This window comes from Medicago sativa, chromosome 1, assembly GCF_051527215.1.
Source record: "Medicago sativa cultivar Bolivia chromosome 1, Bolivia_mono, whole genome shotgun sequence".
Taxonomy (NCBI): domain Eukaryota; kingdom Viridiplantae; phylum Streptophyta; class Magnoliopsida; order Fabales; family Fabaceae; genus Medicago; species Medicago sativa.
This window is the reverse complement of record NC_140749.1, coordinates 14,391,565-14,411,359: the sequence shown is the minus strand read 5'-3', so window position 1 is coordinate 14,411,359 and position 19,795 is coordinate 14,391,565. Positions and strand designations below refer to the sequence as shown.

The window sequence follows — 19,795 nt, the reverse complement described above, 5'->3', positions numbered from 1 at the left end:
TATTGAAAAAAGAAGAAACCATTTTCACATTTTTATTTTTATTTTTATTTTTTGGTAGAAAAACAAAGTCATTGTAAATTCACACACATAAGTTGTAGCGTCAAGCCAACAATTTTGACATTTTTATCAGTTGAGTTAGGACTTATGAACGCAATAATTGAATGCATAATTTTCAAGATGACATTTCCATATTAAGGTTTTTAACATGTGTATTTGTGACACAAATTAACATTTGTCTAAATTTTATTACTACCACTCTAAAGACAAATAAACAACTTCAATTTACTCCATTTGTCACTCTCTTTTATTACTACCACTCTAAAGACAAATAAACAACTTCAATTTACTCCATTTGTCTACCTCGATTCACTCTCTATTTGTAAAAGAAATGAGTATAAGTGATAAATTAGTTGGACCCTTTTTAATAAGTGGACTCCACTATGGATTCCACTAAATCAATTATGTTTGCGCTACCTCTATTCGCTTTCGTCATGAACCGTTCAGCTAAGAGACACTTCATCTAACTACTCTAATAAGCTTTGATAACCGTTTTCCTCTTATTCTTAACGGTGCAGCAAAATAGAGTGGAAAACATGATAATCGAGAAATTGAAAGAAGAAAAAAAGAAAAAAAAAAACTCTTATGTTTGATTTTCTTCCTCCAAGAGATGATGGTGAAGTAACTTTATCCTTCAGCTACTGCAAAGTGCATAATGTGTCATAGTTCAGTGATAAGTTTAATTGCACATAAATAGTCTTGCCTGTGCAGATTCAATAAGCATTGTTTCCTAATACTAGATACAACAACAACAAGTCTCTAATCCTACCTATAAAAGATTTCAATTTTAAATTTTTCGCATTAACTTCAAACATGATTCGTCAAGCCAAGGCTGAAATGATCCCATGTGGCACACGTTCTGCAAAAATCGACAGACAAAAGTACATCAAGATAACTTCCATTGCAAGCAATTCACAACAGTTAGCAAAAGATGTATACAAGACACTCACATATTCATCTTTCTTGGTAACCATAACATCAAATACCGAATTATGAAACAATGCACCAAACAGAATTCCATGAGAAGTTTATACAACGTCACAGAAAAAATCATAACTAAAAACTACTAAATAGACCATTTCTAATTAGTAAATGAGGCATAGTCAGAAGAACTGTATCCAATTGCCTCATACCAATTTATATTTCTATTTTTAACTGTGTTCTAACTAAAAGAAAATATACTAGATTATACACAGTTGTTTGCTGCATAATGTTTTAATTAAACATTTATAGGTATGTGTTCTTGGATTGGATCCTGGGATTCATGTGTACGTAAAGAATACCATATGGGATTCATTTTCTTAGTCGAACGATCATACCCCAGAAAAATAGTCTACCTATATAGGTAGACTGTAGCTCGATATAAGAGCTAGCTTGCCTCTAAGGGGATTCGTTTTCTTAGTTGAAAGATCATACAACAGAAAGAGCTCCAGATTTGAAGTCATTAAAACCCATCACCGCCAGGTTAACGATATGCAACAATTGAGTTGGTTCAATCTCATATAAATCACGCAAGTTGAATGCCTAAAGCATAGTTTATAAAATTATTGCTTCAAAGGAGCAACCCAGTTCATTAAATCTCTTGCAATCGCAGGGTTCAAATCCAAGGAATTGTCAAACATTGCTTTTGCAAGAGACTGATTTGATGACTCAACCTAATACCTCCTACTCACAAAACAAGAACTCTGACGTGTCAACGCCCCCTTTCCTATCAAATCATTGCTTCAGCAAGCAAAATATTCTTCATACACATTAAGGATCTAATACTCGAAATTATGTGAACGAGAATCTGTTGACTTACTTTCAGATAGAAAAAAAATCCACGCAAGAGAAACAAAACCCTACGCTTATTCTTGTGCTCCTTAGCAATAGCTTTGGATAGATCTGCACAATTACATTCAAAACAAATATTTGATAGAGGCCAGAAATCAGATTGAGCATATAAAGAGTTGAGCGATAATGAGAATAGAAGTTGAAAATCCAATAGAAGCTACCAAAAAACTTGCACAAATTAACCACAAATTATAATATAGACAGAATTGACGTTCTTTCAATAAAATCTAACCAACCTACAGTGATGATTAGTAATCAGTACTAGTCAATCATAGAATGAGCCCGTGCTTAAAAGGTAGCATGAACTACCTTGACTACAGAGAAATCAAAGATTGCTATACCTAGTCAGTCATATATTCAGATCAATTATAAATTAACTCATAAGTTCATGAGCAAACTACATTTATTCATGAGGCTCTACATTACTCTGACGCATTGGTTTGGAAATAACAATCACGACTCAACCCCCCAACATTAAAATTTAACACAGACATTCCAGTTTATAATTTTAACAAACACGAACAACCATCAAAATATGATGAAAATACAAATCAACAGGAGATAGTTTCAGGTTTTATGACAATAAAGATGAAGTGTATAACCTTCTCCTCATCTTAAATCATATGATTCAACTATGTTTTGGTTGGTCCACCCACCCAACACATCAAGTGAGGGTTTATTTAATGCTAGTAGTGAGGACTGAATTGAGACCATTGAATTTTGATTGCATATTTAGGACCAAACTTTATGCTACCATACGAAAGAAGGAAACCTGAGAAGTTAGAACAATTGAGAAAATATGGACCTACCAGGGTACAATACATGATACGGTGTAGTGACACCTTCAGTGTCATATGATTCAAACACCCCCTTCCATGTTTCGTATTGGCGTTCCAGTTGCTTTTTGTCACATAGTTCGATTAGAAGGGACTTATACTCTTTCTGGTCATAAGGCCTGTCAAGATGTTCCAAAAGTCTTCTCCTAAATTGAGAATCATCATAAGCAGCTATTTGCATGTTGTCTTTGGGGTTCACTTCTTCTCCAAAACACTAAACACACAAAGCATAGACGTGTTATGAAAAAAGTTAAAAATTAACAGTTTGAAATTGTTTAAAAAAATATAATTTGTTGAATAATGTGCATATTGGTAGACCATTTGAAAAATATTACTAATACAGAAACAGTGTAAAGTTGAAGACACTTACAGATGAATCATATATATTTGAAGGAACGAAAGGGTTAGCTTCACAAATTGGATAAGATTTCAAAACAGTTACATCTGGATCGGAGGGATTACCCCCATCCTCCACCTTGGATGTGTTTGTGGTATTCTTACCACGCATATACTCCTTATCACCATCAACAATCGTCACAGGAACTAGTGAATTTCGCTTAACTCTTGAACTTTGTCCTAGTGACTCACTACCCTCCACCTTGGATGTGTTTGTGGTATTCTTACCACACACAAACTCCTTATCACCGTCAACAATCGTCACAGGAACTAGTGATTTTCGCTTAACACTTGAACTTTGTCCTAGTGACTCCCTACCCTCCACCTTGGATGTGTTCGTGGTATTCTTACCACGCATATACTCCTTATCACCGTCAACAATCGTCACAGGAACTAGTGATTTTCGCTTAACACTTGAACTTTGTCCTAGTGACTCACTACCCTCCACCTTGGATGTGTTTGTGGTATTCTTACCACGCATATACTCCTTATCACCACCAACAATCGTCACAGGAACTAGTGAATTTCTCTTAACGCTTGAACTTTGTCCTAGTGACTCACTACCCTCCACCTTGGATGTGTTTGTGGTATTCTTACCACACACATACTCCTTATCACAGTCAACAATCGTCACAGGAACTAGTGATTTTCGCTTAACACTTGAACTTTGTCCTAGTGACTCCCTACCCTCCACCTTGGATGTGTTCGTGGTATTCTTACCACGCATATACTCCTTATCACCGTCAACAATCATCACAGGAACTAGTGATTTTCGCTTAACACTTGAACTTTGTCCTAGTGACTCACTACCCTCCACCTTGGATGTGTTTGTGGTATTCTTACCACACACAAACTCTTTATCATCGAATATATTATCGAAACGAAAAAATAGAATATATTATCGAAACGAAAAAATCATCCAACACAAAACGCACTTAAGGAAACTTAAAAGTTACAATGTTTCAAGGTTAGCACGAATCAGAACAACAACCAACAAAAAGAAGAGAAAAACCAAGTTACAACATTTAAACAAAGAGTAGGATTAAGCCTTCAATAAAAAAGTTGATTCAAACGGGAGACGAGCTTAAGTTTTTTAATTTGTTTTGCTAATAGTAATATTTTACAATTTCAAAAAAAAATAAAAACAATATATAAATTTAGACCGATACAGTACTACAATTTTCATAATTAATAAGAGTAAACCATTAATTTGGTTCATATCTTTGTAAGTTACACTTAAATTAGTCATCGACTCCATTAATATTTTAAAACAATCTTGTCTTTGTCAAAAGTTTCTCAATTAGATCATTGTCTCTGTGTTTTTGTCACATGAATAAGGACTTAATTGAGAAATTTTTGACAAAGACACAAACTATTTTGAAATGTCAAGAGTATCTCAATTAGATCATTTTCTCTTTGTTTTTGTCACACAACGAGAGACTAAAAAGTTTTAAACTTTTGACAATAACAAGAACTATTTTGAAATATTAATAGAATTAGAGGTTAATTTGAGAATGACTTACAAAAACAATGATCAATTTAATGATTTACTCTAATTAATCACGAGTAGTATTTACCAAAAAAAAAAAAAACAATTGTTCAAAATCTAACTAAATAAAAAGGAGAGACATCCTAAATTTTGTACACGTGAGATATCAAACAAACAAAGAGCTAAGACATTATCCATTCCCACAAAATGAAATCAAATCACATAATGCCACGTTGGATTAACGTATCTATGGCCATCTAATATCAACATTCTGAAGCCACAAATTTCTTATATGGTTACCATTAGATTCTGCTTACTTCTTACATCATAATATCATACCATAAGCTTCAAAATCTGTGTGTGACAAATAAACTGAAAGAGAGATTCATAACTAAATTTTATTTTTCATTTGCTCTCATAGTTTGAACAAATGGCAACTTCTATGATGACAACTTTGCCTCAATTCACTGGTCTTAGACCACAACTCAAACCTTCTCCTATCCAGGGTTTGGTAATTAACCACTCTTTTCATGTCATCATTTTGTTATTTATAGTAAATGTTACATATGTTTATTTTATTCTATATACTTACTTCTTGGTCCATACAATTTACAAAAATGAATGTTTTTAGTCCTTATGAATTATAAAACTTAAACTTTATAATAGATCCTTCATACTGTATATATTTAAATTTTGGTAGAAAGTGATATTGTGATTAATGTGTATATGTTTTTTATGTGAAGGTTGCTACCCAACCTATGACAAGGCGCAAGGGCAAGGGTGCTTTGGGAGTTCGTTGTGACTTCATTGGTTCATCCACTAATGTGGTATGATTTCAAGAATTATATCCAATTCCAATGTTTTTATTCATAGTGCGTGTCTGGATTGACGATGAATTTGACGAATGTACTATCATGATTTTGACAAAAGTTACACTTAATTCTTTCTTTTAGCTAAATCAATGTGTCACCGTAATTTTGCGATGCTCGTTATTCCAATCATGATATGTATAGTTTTTTAGTCCAATTATTGCGAAACTTGCAAAACCACTTGTTAGAATTTGTAACTTCTATGATTGACTTTGACATGTTGGACAGATTATGGTGGCATCTACAACCCTAATGTTGTTTGCTGGAAGATTTGGATTGGCTCCATCAGCAAACAGGAAAGCAACAGCAGGACTAAAGCTGGAGACAAGGGACTCAGGCTTGCAGACTGGTGACCCAGCTGGGTTCACCCTTGCTGATACTTTGGCTTGTGGAACTGTTGGACACATCATTGGTGTTGGTGTTGTTCTTGGTCTTAAGAACATTGGTGCATTGTAAAAAGGAAACTATGTTGTGAACTTGTGTTGTATCTGTAATAAGTTTTAATGTCATTTTATTTTTGCATCTTTGAGACTTAACCTTTATTCTTTCTTAACTGTAATATTTGGTTGCTCACTTTGCTACTTAGACACGCACAAACCTAGAGACCCAGTGATACAATCGAGTCATCCAATTCAATGTGATTCAATCATATATTTCCATAAATGACTCAATAGTTCGACCAGTAACTCAATACCCTCACTAGAACGATCACCAATTGGTTGTTAAAACACTATTATCGTACTTAAAACATTCCTGGTTTGGTGGTTCTAAATTGCTACCTACCAAGTAATTACTTGAGGATTCTGAGTAAGATTTAATAGCAAAGAGACTCAACTTAGTCACCGGAAAAAATGTAGACAAATTTAATATCTAAAAAATGGAAAAGTATTTGATTAACACTCAAAAAGATGAGCTAACTGTAAAACTAATCAACTTTTTAATTTTGAAATAATTTTTAGATATATATCTCAGAGGGAAACAAATGATAATCAAGGAATTGAAAGGGAAGAAAAACAAATGGTAACATTTGATTTTCTTCGCCAAGAGATGATGAGGAACTTTAACTTTCAGCAACTGCATAGTGCATAATGTGTCATATAGTTCAGTGATGAGTTTAACTGTACATGAACATTGTTGCATGTGCAGATTAAGAAAGGATTGCCTCCTAAGTCTATAGTTCAGGGATCAGTTTAATTGTACATAAACATTGTTGCATGTGCCGATTAAAAAAGGACTGCCTTCTAAGTCCTAATCCTAGATATAAGAGATTCCAATTTTACAGTTTTCGCATTAACTCCAAACATGATTCGTCAAGCCAAGGCTGAAATGATCCCATGTGGCACACATTCTGCAAAAGTGGACAGACAAAAGTACATCAAGATAACTTCCATTGCAAGCAATTCACAACAGTTTGCAAAAGATGCTTATGTTGAATCCATGAGAAGTTTACGCAACGTTACAGAAATAATCATAACTAAAAACTACTAAATAGACAATTCTAATTAGTTAATGAGACACAGCCAGAAAGTCTATATCCAACTGCCTCATACAAATTTCTATTTTCAATTTTGTGTATTAACTAAAGAAAATATGGTAGATTATATACTGTGCATTATAGAAACATCAATTTCGCAAAAATCAATGTTTTAATTAAATATTTATAGGTATATGTTCTTCGGTTGGATCATACACCAAAAAAATAGCATAGGGGATTCATTGTCTTAGATGAACGATCATACACCAAAAAAATAATCTACCTACAGAGATAGACCGTAGCTTGATTTAAGAGCTAGCTTACCTAAGGATAAAAAACATTCACAACCAGAAAGGGCTCCAAGTTTGTTCAATCTTATGTAATTCACGCACGTAGATTGCCTACATCACAGTTTATAAAACTATTGCATCAAAGGGAAAACCCAGTGCTTTAAATCTCTTGCCATCACAGGGTTCAAATCCAAGGAATGGTCAAACATTGTTTGCGCAAGAGACTGATTTTATGACTGAACCTGATACCTCCTAGTCATACTCAAAAAACAAGAACTCTAATGTGTAAGGCCCCCTTTCCTATCAAATCATTGCTTCAACAGGCAAACTATTCTTCATACACACATTAAGGATCTAATACTAGAAATTATGTGAACATGAATCTATTGACTTACTTTCATATAGAAAAAAAATCCACGCAGGAGAAACAAAATCCTACGCTTATTCTTGGACTCCTCAGCAATAGCTTTGGATAGATCTGCACAATTATGAAACAACTATTTATTAGATGCCTGAAATCAGATTGAGCATAGAAAGAGCTGAGTGATAATAAGAATAGAAGTTGAAAATCCAATAGAAGCTACCAAAAAACTTGCACAAACCAACCACAAATTAGAATATATAGACAGAAACTATGTTCTTTCAGCAAAATCTAACCAATTCACAGAATGTGACCATACTGAAAAGGTACCATATATTAAGCTCAATAATAAATTAACTCATAAGTTCATGAGTAAATAACATTTATTCATGAGGCTCTTCATTACTCTGATGCATTGTTTTGGAAATAACAATCACGACTCAACCCCCCCAACATTAAAAATTTTCGCAGACAATCCTGTTTATAATAATTTTAACAAACACAAACAACCATCACAATAAGAAGAAAATACAAATCAATAGGAGATAGTTTAATGTTTTATGACAAGAAAGATGAAGTGTATAAACTCTTAATATCAAATCATATAATTCAACTATGTTTTGGTTAGTCCACCCAACACATCAAGTGAGGATTGAATTGAGACCATTGAATTATGACTGCATATTTAGGATTAAACTCTATATTACCATTTTTACATACGAAATAAGAAAACCCGAGAGGTCATAACAGTTGAGAAAATATGGACCTACCAGGGTACATTACATGATACGGTGTAGTGACACCTTCAGTGTGATATTTTTCAACCACCCTCCGCCGTGTTTCAAAATGGCGTTCCTGTTGCTTTTTCTCACATAGTTCGAGCAGAAGGGACTCATACTCTTGTTGGTCATAAGGCCTGTCAAGATGTTCCAAAAGTCTTCTCCTAAATTGAGAATCATCATAAGCAGCTATTTGCGCTTCGCCTTTGGGGTTCAATTCTTCAAAACACTAAGCACACAAAGCATAGATGTGTCATGAAATGTTAAAAATTAACTGTTTGAAATTGTTTCTTTAAAAAAATTATTATTTTTGAATAATGTGCATGTTTGTAGACCATTAGCAAAATACGACTAATACAGGTACACTGCAAAGTTGAAGACACTTACAGATGAATCATATCTTTTTGAAGGAACGAAGGGGGTATCTTCACAAACTTGATAAGGTTCCAAAATAGTTACATCTGGATCGGAGCAATTACCCCCATCCTCCACCGTGGGTGTGTTTGTGGTATTCTTACAACTCATATACTCCTTATCACCATCAACAATCGTCACAGAATCAAGGATTAGTTCATTATTTTTTTCAAATGCCGGATCAGAAACTAGTGAATTTTGCTTAAAACTTGAACTTTGTCCTAGTGACTCACTACCCAGATTAACCAATCTGTGATCATCTTCATCTACACCAACATCATCGCTAATATAACCAGGAGGATCATATGTAGGATCAAGGAATAGTTCATTGCTTTTTTCAAATGCGGGTTCAGAAAATAGTGAATTTTGCTTAACACTTGGATTTTGTCCTAGTGACTCGCTACCGAGATTGACCAATCTGTGATCATCATCTACACCAACATCATCGCTAATATAACCAGGAGGATCATATGTAGGCAAAAGTGGTTGGTAATCTGCATCCACCTCATCATTGTCATTGCTATTGCCAACATCAATATTTGAACCACCACTATGATTACTAGCACTGTCAATTTCAACACCAGGATCATATGTAGCCAAAAAGGTACTGTAATCCGAGTCCATCTTATCACTGTCATTTTCAACACCAGGATCATACGTAACCAAAAAGGTACCGTAATCTGAATCCGCCTTATCACTGTCAATTTCAACACTAGGATCATATGTAGCCAAAAAGGTAGCGAAATCTGGATCAAACTTATCACTGTCATTTTCAATACCAGGATTATAAGTAGTTAAAAAAGATCCATAATCTTCATCATCATCATCATCATCATCATCACCAGTATTTTCAGCCAAAATTATTTGGCAATCTTCACTTACATCATCATCATCTATCGTACAATCATTTTGATCTATTAAGACATTTGTATTTCCACAAATCATCGCAGTTGTCCTTGAAGCACTAACAGTACGACTGTGTTTCAAAATATCATTCCTGGCCTCCCGTCTTCTTAATAGCCTTTCTAACCTTTTTGTTTTATCATCAGTATGAGAGTCATCTGGGTTAAACATGATTAAAGCACGCCCCATTTTTCCTTTAATGGGAACAATATCCTCCTTTAAAAGGGAAAAAAAGAACTCGCTGCAAACATAATAAAAAGACAAAAACAATCAATTTTATTGATACAACTGATATTCTATATCTTACGGAATATATTTATCTACAAATTTTAAGCACTCTTGACAGTATTCATACATATACAATCCTACAAGGTATTTTCGAAACATATCTGAATCATGAAAATTATGTTGAGGAACAAAAGTGCATTAATTTCTACAACCTGTGGAAAAACATTGGATGAAAAACTACCAAACATTAAACTGAAAGCCAGAGTTATCTATAAGAAATGTCTTTAATCGGTTTATGAGGGATTGTTGTCATGTGTAGTTATCAAAATTTGTTGCTATGCTACCTAAGATTAACCATAATGGAAGTAGTTCAAACAAATAACGCAAACGGAAAACAAAAGTTGCATGGTCGGACATTTCGCACAAACTAGCTTTGACAAGGATTCAAATCTGAAATTCTCCTAAAGCTCTACATAAATTCCATTATAAAGTAATGTTTGGATAAACAACTTAATTAAACATTATAGCAAAAATACCCATCTGTCATATAAGCGCTAATGTATAAACTATTTCCATACCAAACCATAAAATGAGCTTAAGCTTAAAACAGCTTATGAACATGTCATAATAAGTTGTTTCATATAAGCTCTCGCAAACAGTCTCAAGACTAACTACTTAGTTACGACGTTAGTGGTTCCATAAAAAGCCCTAAATTGTGGGTGTACCTCCCCCATATGTAAAATTTTTAATTAAAAAAAAAAAAATTGACAAAGATCACCTATTTTGTTCAATGCAATAGTTATAGTGTCATTGTAATAACAAGAAAACGCAGACAAAATCAACAAGACAAGATTGAGTTCAATGTCACAAGAAACAATAGAGAAACAAAAAAACCAAAGGAGTGAGAAAGTGAAAAAGGGAAGAGTAACGTAGTTACTTACTTACCAACAAGTAAGTAGTTTATGTGTGTTGGTTGAGTTCACATCACAGAGAGGGAATTGGGGTTTGGGATCCGGAAGTGTTTGGTTCTGTTTCTTCTTTTAATGGAAAAGTAAGTTGATGAAGAAATAGTGCCGTTTACAGTAAATTTATAATTTTTAAATTACCCAATCCATCCGAATATAAATTTTTTAAGGTTAAATTACATCATATCTCCTTTTAAGTTTCTGGTTTATAATAGATTAATCTTATGTTGGTCACATACAAGTGCTTTAAGTTTGAGGTTTATAGTAGATTGGTCTTTAAGTTATTTTGGTCACATACAAATCCTTGAAGTTTATAAACGTTTTCAATTTAGTCTTTCTGCCACATCATCATTTTGGTTAATAGAAGGATTAAATTGAGAATTTTTACAAACTTAAAAGAGTTATATGTGACCAAAATAATTTAAAGTACCAATTTATTACAAACTTCAAACTTACTTATGTGTGACCAACATAATTTAAAGGATTAATCTGTTACAAACCACAAACTTAACGGACCTCTGGTGTAACGGGTCAACTAAGACTCTTTAATAAAAGTAATTTATTAATGATTTCAGTGATAATACACTAAGAAGAACTCAAACATAGAGTTCTTAAATAGGTTTTATCATGTGAATATGAGAGTTAAGATCTCTCCATTTATGTTCCTCTTCATTTCTTTCATTTGGTGAGATAAAGACACAATTTTTTTAGAAAAAAGTATAAAATAATCATTGATGGTTGGACCCAAATTTTGGAGAGATCTTAACTCTGGATTAGTCTGTCATTTATGTGGGCATTTAAATAAATTTAAAAAGAAATTAAAGATAGCAAGAATAACATAAATTTGAAAGGTGAGACCAACTTATACATATCTTATTTCTTCTTTTCATTGTGGTACCCGTTAATCGTTGAGGAGATATAAATAGTCTTTATATAATTGTCGGTGACTAATGGGTACCCATTTTTTCTCCCTCCAATGGGGTCTTTAACAGGTTGAGATCATTGTTAAGTAAAGGACTTCCCATGGGAGATGTTCTAATCATCTATCAATAATTTTGAGACACTTTTTTTTTCTTCCCATTTAGTACCCCATCTTCTTTTCTCCACTATGGGAATACATGTTCGACACCGATGCTTAGAGTTAGGACACTCGTTGTGGATGGTCTAAGTTGTTCCAATTATCAAACCCTGTGCACAATTCATGCCAAAAGATTGGTCAATATTGCTTCAACACATTTTCTACGAAGGGAATTGTAGTGTATATGTATTAAGGAAGATAGAGCTAACGATAAATAAAAATAAATAAAAGATGAGTTGATACTCTTGGTGTAGACCTACATACAACGAATTTATAAATGGATATTTTTTATTGAAAAAAGAAGAAACCATTTTCACATTTTTATTTTTATTTTTATTTTTTGGTAGAAAAACAAAGTCATTGTAAATTCACACACATAAGTTGTAGCGTCAAGCCAACAATTTTGACATTTTTATCAGTTGAGTTAGGACTTATGAACGCAATAATTGAATGCATAATTTTCAAGATGACATTTCCATATTAAGGTTTTTAACATGTGTATTTGTGACACAAATTAACATTTGTCTAAATTTTATTACTACCACTCTAAAGACAAATAAACAACTTCAATTTACTCCATTTGTCACTCTCTTTTATTACTACCACTCTAAAGACAAATAAACAACTTCAATTTACTCCATTTGTCTACCTCGATTCACTCTCTATTTGTAAAAGAAATGAGTATAAGTGATAAATTAGTTGGACCCTTTTTAATAAGTGGACTCCACTATGGATTCCACTAAATCAATTATGTTTGCGCTACCTCTATTCGCTTTCGTCATGAACCGTTCAGCTAAGAGACACTTCATCTAACTACTCTAATAAGCTTTGATAACCGTTTTCCTCTTATTCTTAACGGTGCAGCAAAATAGAGTGGAAAACATGATAATCGAGAAATTGAAAGAAGAAAAAAAGAAAAAAAAAAACTCTTATGTTTGATTTTCTTCCTCCAAGAGATGATGGTGAAGTAACTTTATCCTTCAGCTACTGCAAAGTGCATAATGTGTCATAGTTCAGTGATAAGTTTAATTGCACATAAATAGTCTTGCCTGTGCAGATTCAATAAGCATTGTTTCCTAATACTAGATACAACAACAACAAGTCTCTAATCCTACCTATAAAAGATTTCAATTTTAAATTTTTCGCATTAACTTCAAACATGATTCGTCAAGCCAAGGCTGAAATGATCCCATGTGGCACACGTTCTGCAAAAATCGACAGACAAAAGTACATCAAGATAACTTCCATTGCAAGCAATTCACAACAGTTAGCAAAAGATGTATACAAGACACTCACATATTCATCTTTCTTGGTAACCATAACATCAAATACCGAATTATGAAACAATGCACCAAACAGAATTCCATGAGAAGTTTATACAACGTCACAGAAAAAATCATAACTAAAAACTACTAAATAGACCATTTCTAATTAGTAAATGAGGCATAGTCAGAAGAACTGTATCCAATTGCCTCATACCAATTTATATTTCTATTTTTAACTGTGTTCTAACTAAAAGAAAATATACTAGATTATACACAGTTGTTTGCTGCATAATGTTTTAATTAAACATTTATAGGTATGTGTTCTTGGATTGGATCCTGGGATTCATGTGTACGTAAAGAATACCATATGGGATTCATTTTCTTAGTCGAACGATCATACCCCAGAAAAATAGTCTACCTATATAGGTAGACTGTAGCTCGATATAAGAGCTAGCTTGCCTCTAAGGGGATTCGTTTTCTTAGTTGAAAGATCATACAACAGAAAGAGCTCCAGATTTGAAGTCATTAAAACCCATCACCGCCAGGTTAACGATATGCAACAATTGAGTTGGTTCAATCTCATATAAATCACGCAAGTTGAATGCCTAAAGCATAGTTTATAAAATTATTGCTTCAAAGGAGCAACCCAGTTCATTAAATCTCTTGCAATCGCAGGGTTCAAATCCAAGGAATTGTCAAACATTGCTTTTGCAAGAGACTGATTTGATGACTCAACCTAATACCTCCTACTCACAAAACAAGAACTCTGACGTGTCAACGCCCCCTTTCCTATCAAATCATTGCTTCAGCAAGCAAAATATTCTTCATACACATTAAGGATCTAATACTCGAAATTATGTGAACGAGAATCTGTTGACTTACTTTCAGATAGAAAAAAAATCCACGCAAGAGAAACAAAACCCTACGCTTATTCTTGTGCTCCTTAGCAATAGCTTTGGATAGATCTGCACAATTACATTCAAAACAAATATTTGATAGAGGCCAGAAATCAGATTGAGCATATAAAGAGTTGAGCGATAATGAGAATAGAAGTTGAAAATCCAATAGAAGCTACCAAAAAACTTGCACAAATTAACCACAAATTATAATATAGACAGAATTGACGTTCTTTCAATAAAATCTAACCAACCTACAGTGATGATTAGTAATCAGTACTAGTCAATCATAGAATGAGCCCGTGCTTAAAAGGTAGCATGAACTACCTTGACTACAGAGAAATCAAAGATTGCTATACCTAGTCAGTCATATATTCAGATCAATTATAAATTAACTCATAAGTTCATGAGCAAACTACATTTATTCATGAGGCTCTACATTACTCTGACGCATTGGTTTGGAAATAACAATCACGACTCAACCCCCCAACATTAAAATTTAACACAGACATTCCAGTTTATAATTTTAACAAACACGAACAACCATCAAAATATGATGAAAATACAAATCAACAGGAGATAGTTTCAGGTTTTATGACAATAAAGATGAAGTGTATAACCTTCTCCTCATCTTAAATCATATGATTCAACTATGTTTTGGTTGGTCCACCCACCCAACACATCAAGTGAGGGTTTATTTAATGCTAGTAGTGAGGACTGAATTGAGACCATTGAATTTTGATTGCATATTTAGGACCAAACTTTATGCTACCATACGAAAGAAGGAAACCTGAGAAGTTAGAACAATTGAGAAAATATGGACCTACCAGGGTACAATACATGATACGGTGTAGTGACACCTTCAGTGTCATATGATTCAAACACCCCCTTCCATGTTTCGTATTGGCGTTCCAGTTGCTTTTTGTCACATAGTTCGATTAGAAGGGACTTATACTCTTTCTGGTCATAAGGCCTGTCAAGATGTTCCAAAAGTCTTCTCCTAAATTGAGAATCATCATAAGCAGCTATTTGCATGTTGTCTTTGGGGTTCACTTCTTCTCCAAAACACTAAACACACAAAGCATAGACGTGTTATGAAAAAAGTTAAAAATTAACAGTTTGAAATTGTTTAAAAAAATATAATTTGTTGAATAATGTGCATATTGGTAGACCATTTGAAAAATATTACTAATACAGAAACAGTGTAAAGTTGAAGACACTTACAGATGAATCATATATATTTGAAGGAACGAAAGGGTTAGCTTCACAAATTGGATAAGATTTCAAAACAGTTACATCTGGATCGGAGGGATTACCCCCATCCTCCACCTTGGATGTGTTTGTGGTATTCTTACCACGCATATACTCCTTATCACCATCAACAATCGTCACAGGAACTAGTGAATTTCGCTTAACTCTTGAACTTTGTCCTAGTGACTCACTACCCTCCACCTTGGATGTGTTTGTGGTATTCTTACCACACACAAACTCCTTATCACCGTCAACAATCGTCACAGGAACTAGTGATTTTCGCTTAACACTTGAACTTTGTCCTAGTGACTCCCTACCCTCCACCTTGGATGTGTTCGTGGTATTCTTACCACGCATATACTCCTTATCACCGTCAACAATCGTCACAGGAACTAGTGATTTTCGCTTAACACTTGAACTTTGTCCTAGTGACTCACTACCCTCCACCTTGGATGTGTTTGTGGTATTCTTACCACGCATATACTCCTTATCACCACCAACAATCGTCACAGGAACTAGTGAATTTCTCTTAACGCTTGAACTTTGTCCTAGTGACTCACTACCCTCCACCTTGGATGTGTTTGTGGTATTCTTACCACACACATACTCCTTATCACAGTCAACAATCGTCACAGGAACTAGTGATTTTCGCTTAACACTTGAACTTTGTCCTAGTGACTCCCTACCCTCCACCTTGGATGTGTTCGTGGTATTCTTACCACGCATATACTCCTTATCACCGTCAACAATCATCACAGGAACTAGTGATTTTCGCTTAACACTTGAACTTTGTCCTAGTGACTCACTACCCTCCACCTTGGATGTGTTTGTGGTATTCTTACCACACACAAACTCTTTATCATCGTCAACAATCGTCACAGGAACTAGTGATTTTCGCTTAACACTTGAACTTTGTCCTAGTGACTCCCTACCCTCCACCTTGGATGTGTTTGTGGTATTCTTACCACGCATATACTCCTTATCACCGTCAACAATCATCACAGGAACTAGTGATTTTCGCTTAACACTTGAACTTTGTCCTAGTGACTCACTACCCTCCACCTTGGATGTGTTTGTGGAATTCTTACCACGCATATACTCCTTATCACCGTCAACAATCGTCACAGGAACTAGTGATTTTCGCTTAACACTTGAACTTTGTCCTAGCGACTCACTACCCTCCACCTTGGATGTGTTTGTGGTATTCTTACCACGCACATACTCCTTATCACGATCAACAATCGTCACAGGAACTAGCGAATTTCGCTTAACACTTGAACTTTGTCCTAGTGACTCACTTCCCAGATTAACCAATCTGTGATCATCTTCATTTACACCAACATCATCGCTAATATGACCAGGATCATATCGAGGCAAAAAGGATTGGTAATCTGCATCCACTTGATGATTGTCATTGATATTGCTAACACCAATTTTTGAACTACCGCGACGATTACTAGCACTGTCAAATTCAACAGTAGGATCATATGTAGCCAAAAGTGTAGCGTAATCTGAATCCACTTCATCACTGGTGTTTTTGTTATCAGGATTATATGTAATTAAAAAAGATTTGTAATCTTCATCCAATTCATCATCATCGTCATCATCATCACCCGTATATGAAGCCAACTTTTTTTTACAGACTTTATCTAAATGATCAACTGCCGTATGATCCTTTTTATTCTTTAAAACATCCATATTTGCACAAATCATCGCAGTTGTTCTTGAAGCACTAGTGACACGTTTGTGCTTCAAACTATCACTTCTGGCCTCCTGTCTTCTTGATAGCCTTTTTAACCTTTTTCTTTTATTGTTGGTATTAGGACTCTTCAAATTCTCAGTCATATGAGAATCAACATCACCATCAATCTTATGATCATTTATATCTATTAGGACATTTGTATTTCCACAAATCATCGCAGTTGTTCTTGAAGCACTAACGACACGATTGTCCTTCAAACTATCATTCCTGGCCTTCCGTCTTCTTAATAGCCTTTGTAACCTTTCTGTTTTATCATCAGTATGAGAGTCATCCGGGTTAAGCATGATTAAAGCACGCTCCATTTTTCTTTTAACGGGAACACTATCCTCCTTTGAAAGGATAAATAAGAACTCGCTGCAAACATTAATGAAAAAACAGAGAAACAATCAATTTTAGTGTTACAATCGATATCTTATTGTCTTAAGGAATATATTTATCTACAAATTTAAAGCACTTGTTTATTGTATTCATGCACACAATCCTACGAGATATTTTCTTAACATGTCTGAATCATGAAAACTATGTTTTGAGGAACAAAAGGCCAACAATTTTAGAACATGTCGAAAAACATTGGATGAAAAATTACCTAACATTAAATAGAAAGCCAGAGTTATCTACAAGAAATGTCTTTCACTGGTTTATGAGGGATTGTTGTCATGTGCAGTTATTGAAATTTCTAAGATTAACCATAATGAAACTTTTTTTTTGGTCAAGCAGCCTAGTGGCTAGAACTCACACATTTCAAATGTGGAGAAGTGGGGGTGTCCGGAGTTTGAACCCAACCCCTGCATGTAATATGCAATATCCCTACTAACTGAGCTAAGCTCACGGGGATAGATAACCATAATGAAACTTGTCACACACATTGTATTTCTAAAATCTTAAAAATGAAAGTAGTTTAATGAGAGACAAAAATTTCAATTTTTGTCATGTCTTTTTCCCCCGGTTTTTTATGTCTCTGAAACAGTTTTACAATCAAACACACCACAATTGTTATTCCAAAATTTCTTGGATCTACAATAAATGAACGTAGTCGAAACAAATCTTATAGATCTTCAAATTGTTTTGTTTTCCTAAACTATCTTATGGAGTTTAAGGCGAAAACAGTTTATGGACATGTCATAAGTTGTTTTTATAAGCTCTCCCAAACAGATTCACAATCACAAGTAGTTACGAAATTAGATAAACTCAAATAAGCCGATCCATAAAAACTAGAAATTGGGTGTTGTGCCTCCTCCCCCTTATACAAATTATTTTAAATAAATAAATAAAAAAAAATGTGATTGAGAAATAGTTTGAGAGTTCAATGTAGCAAAAACAATAGAGAAACAAAAAAAAAAAAAAAAAGATAAATGAAGAGTAGCGTAGTTACCAGAGAAAATTGGGGTTTGTGCTGAAAGATTGAGAATGTGTGGCGAAAGTGAAACGAGGGTTTCGGTGCTGCTCTGTCTTTACAAAGAAAGTAGCGGGAATTCTTTCAGTTTTTATTTGGTAGAATGGGATTTCCAATCAACAAGGAGACTATTAAATTTTGGGTTAAATATGTTTTTGGTCCCTATAAATATACCAACTTTTCGTTTTAGTCCCTCTAAAATTTTCCTTCAACTTTTAGTCCCTATAAAATTTTCAATCACTACTTTTGGTCCCTATTTTTAAGTTAATTTTAGTATTTTTTAATGAAATTGTGCAGAAATGTGTAGAATATTGTAAAAATATTTTCCAAAAAAAATTAGAATTTTTTAACAAAACATAAATTTAATATGAATTTTTAACCATAAAATATATAAAAATTCATATTAAATTCATGTTTTGTTAAAAAATTCTAAATTTTTTCGGGAGAGATTCTTATAATATTATTAATTTTTCTGCAAAATTTTATTCAAAAATATGAATTCTACATATGAGTTTACTTTAAAAGAGGGACCAAAAGTGAAGATGGAAAATTTTTGGAGGACTAAAAGTTGAAGGAAAATTTTAGAGGGACTAAAACGAAAAGTTTGTATATTTATAGGGACTAAAAACATATTTAACCCTTAAATTTTCGTACTCTATTTGTATTTTAAAGGGTTAAATATTTTTTTAATCTCTACAAAATTACAAGTTTTTAAGTTTATTAATTTTTATAAAATTTTATTCATTTTTGGTTCCTATTTGCATTTTAGAGAGACTATTTTGGAGGAAAGTGTCCATTTTTTGCAAAAAGTTTTTAAAAGAGGGACTATTCTTACAAACTACTAAATTATGGAGTATTAAAATTACCATTAAAATTTTATAGGGGCTAAACTTAAAAACTTATGATTGTGTAAGGACTAAAAACATATTTAATCTTAGTCATCATTGTTTTCATTAAAAGTTTTTCAATTAAAACCCTTGTTATATGGCAAAAACTGAAAGACAGTGACGTAATTAAGAAATTTCTGACAAAGATAAGGATTAATTTGAAATATTAACAAAGTTATGACTAAATTGAGAGTGGCTTACTGAGACGGGACCAACTTGGTGGTTTATTTGATAATACATGGCTTTTTTGGGATAGATAATACTATGAACAAATTTGACAATGTTATATTGTTGTTGTTATTGTAAAAGATAAGAATTTTTATTATATTTGTTATATTTTGGTAAAAGATAATCATAGTTTCTTACTTA

General features: G+C 33.5%; 3 protein-coding genes across 4 annotated transcripts; 1 reads left to right on the top strand and 2 right to left on the bottom strand.

Annotated features, from left to right (window-relative positions):
* Window positions 1-650: 650 nt before the first annotated feature.
* On the bottom strand, window positions 651-18,660 carry LOC146952932 (uncharacterized). The gene is made up of 6 exons (XM_085707095.1): window positions 18,519-18,660; window positions 15,463-17,500; window positions 3,097-3,939; window positions 2,700-2,940; window positions 1,859-1,941; window positions 651-916 (listed from the first exon to the last, which is right to left on the bottom strand). Exons 2-6 carry the CDS (start codon window positions 17,446-17,448, stop codon window positions 845-847), a joined length of 3,225 nt encoding a protein of 1,074 aa, XP_085563221.1. The 5' UTR covers window positions 17,449-17,500; window positions 18,519-18,660; the 3' UTR covers window positions 651-844.
* Window positions 4,934-6,002, top strand: LOC146952934 (photosystem I reaction center subunit psaK, chloroplastic). Its single transcript, XM_085707109.1, has 3 exons — window positions 4,934-5,122; window positions 5,355-5,438; window positions 5,709-6,002. Exons 1-3 carry the CDS (start codon window positions 5,042-5,044, stop codon window positions 5,934-5,936), a joined length of 393 nt encoding a protein of 130 aa, XP_085563235.1. The 5' UTR covers window positions 4,934-5,041; the 3' UTR covers window positions 5,937-6,002.
* On the bottom strand, window positions 6,546-11,048 carry LOC146952933 (uncharacterized). 2 transcript variants are annotated; one of them, XM_085707099.1, is made up of 5 exons: window positions 10,875-11,048; window positions 8,772-9,942; window positions 8,376-8,613; window positions 7,640-7,722; window positions 6,546-6,828 (listed from the first exon to the last, which is right to left on the bottom strand). In XM_085707099.1, the coding sequence occupies exons 2-5, from the start codon at window positions 9,888-9,890 to the stop codon at window positions 6,757-6,759; spliced, it is 1,512 nt and encodes a 503-aa protein (XP_085563225.1). In that variant the 5' UTR covers window positions 9,891-9,942; window positions 10,875-11,048; the 3' UTR covers window positions 6,546-6,756. The 2 variants fall into 2 exon arrangements, with proteins under 2 accessions (XP_085563225.1, XP_085563229.1); XM_085707103.1 differs by having other exon boundaries at window positions 10,871-10,990.
* Window positions 18,661-19,795: the final 1,135 nt, after the last annotated feature.

Excerpts from the sequence above, each read along its gene's own strand:
- LOC146952934 (XM_085707109.1), top strand. The coding sequence starts at position 5,042 with ATGGCAACTTCTATGATGACAACTTTGCCTCAATTCACTGGTCTTAGA. Across the intron at positions 5,123-5,354 it reads CTTCTCCTATCCAGGGTTTG|GTTGCTACCCAACCTATGAC; the intron begins GTAATTAACCAC and ends TTTTATGTGAAG. Across the intron at positions 5,439-5,708 it reads TTGGTTCATCCACTAATGTG|ATTATGGTGGCATCTACAAC; the intron begins GTATGATTTCAA and ends CATGTTGGACAG.
- LOC146952933 (XM_085707099.1), bottom strand. The coding sequence starts at position 9,890 with ATGGGGCGTGCTTTAATCATGTTTAACCCAGATGACTCTCATACTGAT. Across the intron at positions 8,614-8,771 it reads CAAAAAGATATGATTCATCT|TGTTTTGAAGAATTGAACCC; the intron begins GTAAGTGTCTTC and ends TTGTGTGCTTAG. Across the intron at positions 6,829-7,639 it reads GATTTTTTTTCTATATGAAA|AATGTGTGCCACATGGGATC; the intron begins GTAAGTCAATAG and ends CCACTTTTGCAG.
- LOC146952932 (XM_085707095.1), bottom strand. The coding sequence starts at position 17,448 with ATGGAGCGTGCTTTAATCATGCTTAACCCGGATGACTCTCATACTGAT. Across the intron at positions 2,941-3,096 it reads CAAATATATATGATTCATCT|TGTTTTGGAGAAGAAGTGAA; the intron begins GTAAGTGTCTTC and ends TTGTGTGTTTAG. Across the intron at positions 1,942-2,699 it reads GTATCATGTATTGTACCCTG|ATCTATCCAAAGCTATTGCT; the intron begins GTAGGTCCATAT and ends GTAATTGTGCAG.